General features: G+C 46.4%; 1 protein-coding gene across 1 annotated transcript in view; it reads right to left on the minus strand.

The window, feature by feature from the left end:
• LOC119379218 (WD repeat-containing protein 86-like) overlaps nucleotides 1–5,691 on the minus strand; it is a 37,919-nt gene extending 32,228 nt beyond the window's left edge. The window contains exons 1-2 of the mRNA XM_037648448.2: nucleotides 5,082–5,691; nucleotides 1,067–1,279 (exon numbers count right to left, since the gene is read on the minus strand). Coding sequence (XP_037504376.1) covers nucleotides 1,067–1,279; nucleotides 5,082–5,681 — 813 coding nt within the window. The 5' untranslated portion in view covers nucleotides 5,682–5,691. The remainder of the gene's footprint in view (nucleotides 1–1,066; nucleotides 1,280–5,081) is intronic.
• Between the last annotated feature and the right edge of the window lie 3,951 nt (nucleotides 5,692–9,642).

A 9,642-nucleotide genomic window follows, 5' to 3' on the forward strand; every position in this document is an offset into this window, starting at 1 on the left:
AAATCTCTAAAGTGCCATGGAATAGCGCTACGAGTATTTCCGGAGGTATTGAAATAATACTAAAACCTTCAGATTAAAAGGCTGTTCTAGACACCATTATGAGCTACAGTAAATTGAATAGGATGGAGAGTGCGTGTTCTGCCTTAGCGCGTGCGACTTTTTTCATAATCAATGTGGCAAAAAGAAAGCCAATGTTTCATTAGTCTGCTAGATGTTACAATGCACAGTAAAATCGAGGAGGCAACCTTCAAGCGGAGCATAATTGAGCAACCTAGTTACCAGAAAAATGATGGCTTCAGCTGTAATGACGTCTGCCTCAAATGCGGACACCTCCTTGTTTTCTTAGCCATGCCTCCCATTCCTACACCATGCTTTCGCTCTCCATGTCTTCCCCGTCGAGAGATGAGCTGTTTGCTCTGGGAATAACGGACAGCTGTTGTTGTAGTCTACCCCGATAGCCCGTATAATGGACCTCAAGAGCTATCAGGTTAGAAGCCGCCGGTATAAGAAGATGTTTCAGAAACTAAGACGCTTCTTTCTGTGGTATGCAGCGCAAACTCAGAGTCCAAATTACTTGCGTGAAGTAACATATCTATAGCTTATTTTTTATTTCCATTTTTTTGCACATTATTTAGTTTTTACGCGGTGTCCACATATTAACCAGGAGTAGTTTCTATAACGTACTGATCAATGCAGTAAACAGCGCAGGACCCGGACGCTCAATGCTATAGACTCGCGAAAGTCCAAGAAGAACTCGTCGCGTTGCGACACTTTGTTATGTTCTCTCGTACGTGCGATGCAAGCAGGAAGAAAACGGCAGCGTGAGGGTTCTTCTCTTGTTTGTGGTGGTTCAGAGAGTGTGCGTGTCAATACTCCAGTGTAAACAGTGGATATCAAGTGCTGCGAATGCTCCCTTGTTTTTGAAACCAGTTGTTATTGCTATGGTTGGAGATATTTATTGGCACGTGGGCAGTTGGGATGTGGTCACCTTATTGACCAGCGAATCGCCAATGTCCCCAGGCTCTTGCTGTAGAAAAGGCATCGAGCAAGTGTCATTGTTGCTTACTCGAAAGACGGTGATGCGGTCATCGACTTTGTGAGTTCGCGATCTGGAGTCGGCCCCCTCCGAGAATCCTGAGGACGTCGAAGTGTCGTCCCCTGCGGGGTCTTTCTGCACGGTGCTTGCCTGGCTGTCTGACCGCTTCTTGGTGGCGCTGCTGCGCCTACTGCTGCGGCCACTACTTGCAACTTGACGCAGCAGCCGTTGTTCTTCCATTTCCTGCAGTGAGAAAAAAAAATTCTGCTCACTTCAGTAATTCCTATTGGTCTGAGCGTTCTGACGCAACAGAAGGCTGTCACAACGGAGACCGTTACATAAAAAAAAAAAAAAAACTTTAGGATTAGTGTTTTTGCAACAAAACTAGAAAACAACCTAGTATTTTCGAAGTGCATGAGATTGGCGCTTGCAATATTTCTGGCAGTAACTCCGAAATAAACGCACCGATTCTGCCGTTTTGAAAAATCAGCGGGCAGCACGAAGCTTCACCGTGAAACTCGGAAGTCGCTTGATAGCAATATGGTTAGAACGTTTTGCTCTTAAAAGCACATTATCGATTCGGTGTGAGTTCGATGCTGTGGCTGTGGCAGACTTTTTTTTTATTTCAGCGAGTGTTGAGGTCAAATGGAAGAATGAGGAGGTAGTATGACAAAGACGGCACAATAGCTGCCTAATGTGAAAGTGTCCTCATCAACAACGCAGCGTGACTACCACTGATGGCGGAAAATATCTCAGAATGACAGCTAGTTTATGACACACGCCGTAGTGGGGGACTTCGGATAAATTTTGGCTAGCTGGCATTATTTAACGTGCACCTAAATCTAAGTATACAGGTGTTCTTGTATTTCTCCCCTTAGATACGCGGCCGCTGTAGCCGGGACTCGAACCAGGGTCCTGGAGCTGGCGACACGTCACCTGCGGAGCTACCACGGCGGATAGCGCGGGCCTATACCGTACCACGGAATACTAGTCGGAAAAGTGCTTGTAGAGCGCTTTTCCTACAGTATTCCGCAAACAAACATTTTCATGAGCACGTATAGTTGTGAGCGCCCTAGTGTGAACAGGGTAGCGTGTGCCGCACGGCGCTATCAGCGACGCGTATACCTGCCTGCACCAACGCGAAGCTCGGCACATGCGCAGTGCGTTAGCGCAGATACTATTTTATAGACCCTTTCGCTGTTTACAAACACAGCTGCTAGACGGCTTCCGGTTTTGTGCGCCGGCGTTGCTTAGTATCATATTCGGGGAACAAAAGCCTTAGCGAGTAGCCCGCACATTTTCAACACTTTTATCCCTGTGTATGGACAAATATTTTAAATAAATATTATTCTAAGCTGCACACGCAACATTACAAGAGTTAAGGCTTCACTTTAAGCGCCTTCGTTTTACCTGAAAGCGGAAAAAGAGTCTTTCCTTATTCTGGCACTACATAAAAAAATCCGCTTTCTGCTTCGGCGTTAGAGAGTGATAACTGATGTGACAGGAAGTTTCTTGGGTGCAACACGTGCTGCTTCTATCGAAATATTGAAACCGGCCGAAAAGGCGAATAATCGCGCGCACCGCGCCATCTGAGCGCACCTTCGATGAAGGCGCTCGACGACGACTCGACGCCCACGATAATAAAATAACCACGCCGCAAATAAACTGCGCATGTGCCGAGATTCGTGTTGGTGCAGGTAGGCGTCGCTGATTGCCACGTGCGGCACACGCTCCCCTGTTCACGCTAAGCGTGCTCGTGACTGTGCAATCTTATTTCCGAACACAGTTTAACGACTACCTCATGCTCAGCAGAACTACCGTGAAGCAACAGTGAGCAACCGCGGTGATCGAATCCCGCTATAGATGATTTTTATGAGCGGGAGTCCGAGTGAACTCGTCAATGCCTGACCGCTACAGATTCTTAGCCCGACTGAGTTTCATTTTCGTGAGTCCAAGTAAGTTTTGTATATTCCTGACTGAAGTATATCAGTAGGGATGTTTCAGTAAATAGTAAAATGATTTAAATAATGAAACGGCTCATGATCCGTCAATGTTGCCTACTCAGAGGAGAAGCAGTGATATTGAGACACGTATCAGTCACATGGCGCTGAAAAAAAAAAAAAGACACGTGGTGTGCTTTCAACGAGCTCACATGTCGTTGAAGAAAGACTCCGTCTCAGGGATCCCTGCACGGAGCATGTAGGATTTTCAACAATGAAAAATTTGGGGGACTCTTGACCTTCGCCTTCGAGAGTAGAACGCGATAGCGTAATCGGGCCCCGTGCGTATCACCTTCTGAATCGCTAGCTTGGCTTCGCTTCTAGGTGGACACCTCAACTGTGCTGCTAGGAAAGGAACGTTTGTGCGCTTGTAAACTGGCCCTTTCAAACTATCGTAGAATGCCTACTGCAAGTACAGTTGCGAAGTGCCCACTACGTCGTAATTCTTAATTTTGCAAATTGGCGAAGTGCCCACTATGCGTCTGCATGGCACCACGCGCACCTGCACACGTTGATGATGCTGTTGCTGATAAAGATGATCAATTATACCTAAGAGTTTTGTCATGGGTAGGCCTTCTTATGCTTGTATACGTTTTGTCATATGTAGGCAGTTCATATGTTTTGCTGCCTGGTGAATTTTAACGCTTCTGCCACGCATTATTAGATGCGTTAAGGAGACACCTCGCACTACATCACCTTCGTATATAGTTTTTTTCCGAAACAGTTTCGAGTACTGGCGTAGCCATGTGGTAGAACACCTGCTTGCCACGCAAAATGCCTAGGTTCGATTTTCACTCGAACCGGAGATTTGTATAACTTTATTTATTTGCATCTATCTCGATTTTTCGCTCGCTGACAACGCTGATTTTAACGCCATAACGTTAAAGTGCTCGATCGCAGAAATTGCGGTGTCGACGTCATAGGTTGAGAGCGAAAAATTGGCGTTGTCCGTGAGCGAAAATTCTAGATAGATGCAAATAAATAAATAATAATTATGTTCATTCCGAGTTAGAACCGAACCCAGGCCTTTTGCGTGTCAAGCAGGTGTTCTACCACGGAGCCACGCCAGTGCTAGGAACTGCTTCGTAAAAAAAGCTATAAGAATGCCATGAAGTGAGAACAGTCTCCTTAAAGCATGTAATATTGCGCGGTGGACTCGTAGAATCGCATCAGGCATCAAAACGTGTGAATTGCGAAACTGATGCCCACCCATTAGAAAGTGTGCAGGTGCGCGTGCCTTACGGACGCCATAGTGGGTACTTCGCAAATTTGCTAAAGGAATAATTATGGCGTAGTGGGCACTTCGCAACTGCAGTTGCAGTAAGCATTATACTATAGTTTGAAACGGCCAATGTTACGCGCACATTCGTTCATTTCCTTGTGCCACGGTTGAAGACGATGCGCACGGGGCCTGACCACGCTATCCCGTTATACTTTTGAAGGCGATCGCTCAAGCGTCGACCTCCAAGTTTTTTCGCTCCCAACGAACGACACCGGAGTTTCTGCGAAACGAGCTCTTTACGCTATCGCGTTAAAATGCTTGCAAAGCAAGACTAGAAGCAATGCGGACATTTAACACCATAGTAGTGATCTAGGTAGACCTATATTCATACTATTACGACGTTAGTTGTTCTGCCTTCCTGTTTCCTAATTATTTCTAATAAAATAAGCTTTGCCCTTCAGGCGCACTGAGTATGCCACTCTTATCTTCACAGTGTGTTCACAGCGGCAAACAATAAGGTTTAGGTTAAAGAATACCGATGGCCCGTCTACGCCTGTCTGCCTCATACGCTTCTGTCTCTCAGATTCGCAGAAGTTAGGCGAGAATGTCAATTTAAAAATGCCTAGCACGCGTGCACTGGCATTGTTATCACGAACATTGTTGAAAAGACTCCATAATTTGACTTTGTATGGTAGTGAGTCAAAAAGAAAGCTAATCCTTCCCCTCTTTTTTTTTTCTGCGCAGTCGGCACCTGTGCCTAACCGAAGGAAAGAAACGTCCAGAGCTCCAGCGTTCTGCGTAGCGGCCAACAGGGTAGACACACCTGTTCATCCAGGTCAGCGTTAAAGCGCCAGGCGCGCGCTGTCTTGTCATGTGACGTGCTGAGTACGAGGTCGCCCGTGCACAGCACCCGGTTGACTCGGGCGCCGTGGCCAACGAAGACGTGCACGCATTTTGCGTCCACGATGGACCACTTGCGCAGCGTGCCGTCGGCTGAGCCGGTGAGCACAAAATTTCCGTGGACCGTGCAGTGCGTGACGTAGCCCGCATGGCCGCTCAGCGTGCCGAGGAGTTCGACGGGCGTCGACTGGCTGCTCCACATGAGCACACGGCCGTCTTCGCTTCCGGACACGAGCAAGGAGTGGTCCTCGCTCAGCGACAGGCAATTGATACCGCCCTGGTGCTGCTCCAGCCGCTCGGTCAGGTAAGGCCAGCGCACGCCTGCCGGGTCCGTGCTGTCAGCCGTCGTAGAGACCCTCTTACCGCTTCGGCGGACGCTGCAAGCGCTGCCCATCAGCCGAAGCCGCCAGGGCCACGCAGGTTGTCGATGCCTCTGGCAACCCTGCAATGCGTACACGTTGTAATCATGCACTGAACCAACTTTTGACAACAGCAGTTTCGAAGAACTCTGTGATGCGCACATGTTAAAAAGAGCGTGTGCGTATGCATGCATATTCGTGACGGTTGAGGACAGGAAAGCCAATTGAAAGTTATTCAGTTTTGAAGGTAGTTAGTATTAAACTTTATTCAGTAATTACGCTGCGACACTGGCATGCGTGCCCTTTATCTCACGAGTCGCCGAGCGCTGCGCATAGCAGCAAAGGGTGATATGCGCTTACTACGGAGGCTTTTAAATCATGTAGTTCGCATAGAGATAATTAGGATGTTTTCTACCTGCTCGTTTCTTATAGACCTTAAGTAAGGTGTCTTGCGCAATTTAAAATATTTGCGACTGACGAAAAAAAAAGGCCATGCAACGGGCCATTTTGTCAACCCGGAGATCAAAGGAATGCGCAGAGAACAGTGCAAAAGATAAATTGAGAATCAATCGTTAGAGTATAGAATATGGAATCCCAATATGGGGTTTAACTCCGATGTCTTATACTTGCATTCTTGTATTCTCTTCTCAGTCTTAACTGGATTAACGTTATGACAGTCATTAAGCTTGTGATTCTGGCAACCGAAGGACGACAAATGCGTGAGATCGACAGAAATATAACTTAAACTAACTTAAACCATAATCCCAATTTAACGTATGCTTCATGTGTGTTTGTATAAGAGACAATGAGCAAGGACAATTCAACACATTGAATGCTTCCGCTCTCACGGCATCGAGTAATCGAAGGGTACAATAAGTTTCCGAGGCAATGAATGTAATTTACGATAGCAATTACTTTTACGCTATCTAATGTAGTAAGGACAGACGCGATCTAGTTGACGCAAAGGTGATCAGACAATACTAAACAGCGCTTGCGGACAAAAAGCTTTGTCGATTCATCCCCAGGTCTCTTCTGCCTGGCAAGACGTCACGGCCAGTTTTGTCCATTGTGGAGGAGGAGGAATAAACGTTTATTTTCGAAACAGTACACCAGGGCAAGCCCCCGGTTCTACCCTTGGTGGGAGGTTTCTTCATTCCAGGAACCTTCTGCCCATCGTGGAGACACATTTATTTGTTCGAAATCGAATGAAGCAGGAATAGTTTAGCTGAGATGCACTAAAAGTCCACCGCGGGCCGTGTAGAGCAAACATGGACTGACGCCTCAGAATCGCTCCGTCGGTGGCCGAACCGTATGTTACGTGCGCCAAAGGGACATGGACAGACCACTCAAGCATAAAGAATGCTGCGTACCGTACATTCCTGCCGCCGCGCGCCTATAATCACGGTTCTCCTGTGATTATAGCGCAGCTGTTAAAGTGACGGCCCTCTGAGCGTAGTGAATGCCCACGTGTAGAATTGTATGGTATACGTTGCAGCAGCGAACAGCACAAAACGAAACGTAAATGCTCATCTGGAAGCTCAAAAACTAGTCTTTTTTTTTTGCTACCACTAACATATGTGCATGTAAAAACAAGAAGAAGATAACGTCAAGCTTAGTGTTCTTTTGGACAGGCTAAACTGCAGTTGACACTAGTTCTCGAAACACAACAGGGGTGTAATATTGCGTTGATGCCATCAGGTAATGCTTTCCGCTTGATTTTGTGTCTCTCATCCATAGGGCGGAAAACTCACTCATGAGTCGATTCACTCAGACTCAGATCGAGCCGGGAGCTTGCGTCTGAGTGAGTCCAGCTGAGTAATATTTTGGCGAGTTTGAGTCCGAGTGAGCCCTGAGAGCAAAATATATTTCTTCAGTTGGTCTGAGTGAGCTCCACATTTTTTATGCCGACCTATAGTCTCATCATCCACCGTTCACGGCCGGTCGACATCAATGATAACGCGCGTGGCCCCTGTCACTCTGAGTTCTGATGAACTGAGGAAAGCGCGAAAATGAATAGCATCGAAAAAGGCTTGCATCGCTACGAAATTGCAGCATCGGCCTAGTTTGCCCTTGGGTGGTTGCCATCTTCAATTAATCGAGCAATTTACTTGACTGCACAACTTTTATGCACACAATGTTACTGCATCGGCTAATTGCTACATTAATTTCTTGGCCCATGTCGCCTTCTTCTCCTTCCCCGTGCTTCGCGGACCATTTGCGATGTGGATTGCTACACTTCCCATTGCAGCTGTCATTGCCCATACACGCTTGCAAAAGTGGTATCACATTGCCAATAAATGCCTCTTCAATTCTACCACTCGGTGCATTATATTATTCTTCAAAGATTCTTGCTACTTAGTGGTTTTAATAAACTAAGAACCAGTGAGGGCAGCTTTTGAGCGCAATCATTTCCTAACGAATATCATAGAACCATGGCCGATCTCTGGCACATTTTTGCACCGGCGACGGTTAGAGTTCCTCTTCATTGTCCTTCTGTATTTCTGTCATTGTAGTTGGATCTCGGGGACAGTAGCATAGCCAGAATTTTTTTTTGGGGGGGGGGGATGGGGGGTGGGAGGGGTGCAACCATATTTTACGTATTTTCGCGTGTGTGTTTGTATGTGTGCGTGTATATATACACATGTAAAATCTAAAACTTTTGGGGGGGCAGGTGTTGAACCCCTCCCCCCCCCCTTCCGCCCTGGCTACGCCCCTGCTCGGGGTGTTCCTCTAAACAGTCCTGTCAACTAAGCCCAGCTCTTTATCAGCTGGCAACCAAGGAACAGTACCGGATACAGCAAAATTAGAACTGCTCCCAATACCGGCGGTGTAGGACCTGTACGAGACTGCCGTCTCGAAGGGGATTTTCGAGCCTCCCTTGAATCCCGGTATATTAATTTAGGGTAAATTTTGAGTTCTCTAATTGTGCATCGGAGACAGGCTTAGCCTCAGGATGTGGACGAATCTTTGGGCGTACTGAGATGCTTTTATGTATTCGGCTGAAAGCTTACAGATTAATAAATAGTTCGACGTAAGGAAGAATGAAAAATAAAATGAAAGGAGGCCACGTGTTAGAACCTTGTGTTTCGCCATGTTTCTCCGGTGAAGCCGCTGTAACAGCGTTACAATAATGAATGAACTCATTACTTTTCACCTTTGAAGGTGAACCTTTGAAGCAGTGTTTTCAGCACGAGAAGCAAAATAGAGAAAGCGGAACCTTCTAATCTGTTTCCTGTGTAGCAGTATATAGCACACCTGCAGTGCATTTCTATAGACTTTCCCATCTTTCGTGTGCCTCCTTCCTCGTTTCCGAGCGTAGTTACGTAAATCCCGATTTTTCAGTCTGCTTAATTTCCTTTTGTCTTCCTTTTGTTTATCTCTTCTTCATAAATCTCACTGCGCAAATAGATTCTTCCAGGCGATTAACATTTCAGATCAACTCAACATACGCATGCGTGATTGCTGCAAGAGTGCTGAAGTGAAAATTCCATTTGCAGGCATTAACGAACCAGTGTGCGCTCTACGCTGACCAGCCCGCCGGCAATACTGTAACAGGCTTTGATGTGAAGGGAGTTTTCAGGAACAGCTCATCTAGTTCGTTTTCAAGAAACACTTTCTTTTTCTTTATTTACTATTGTTTCATCTCATTGGCGGTGATAAGCTTTTTATGCGCAATAGAGGGGCTCAGAAGGGAAATGACGTCACCATGGCGTAGCTCCATAAACGTCTGTAGGAACTATGTAATGTAATATAGGTAAGTCCCTAAATGACATGAATGGGCACTTTAAAATTAGTTTCTCTGGTGCCATAAAAGAGTCGTAGTTTGGGTGGAAAGCGGTTCATTCTTGAAGCAGGAAAACACCCCCACGTAGGCGCGCACGGCCAGACAAGCTTGCTAATAATTGTTGCCCATACCCATTGTGTAATGGGTATTACGCTGCTACGGCAGGCGAAACGTGTTTGGGTATCGCATTTGCTACGCATTTGTTTTATAATGTGGCGCTCGTAGTATACAATCCGCGCCCACTTTATGCCTGCAAAAGTTTCTGCGCTATGCTGACGAGTGTAGTTTTCTGAATTTAATCCAAGATTTCGGAAAACTTGAAAACAATATTTAATTGGCGC

This window comes from Rhipicephalus sanguineus, chromosome 1 (genome assembly GCF_013339695.2).
Source record: "Rhipicephalus sanguineus isolate Rsan-2018 chromosome 1, BIME_Rsan_1.4, whole genome shotgun sequence".
Taxonomy (NCBI): Eukaryota; Metazoa; Arthropoda; class Arachnida; order Ixodida; family Ixodidae; genus Rhipicephalus; species Rhipicephalus sanguineus.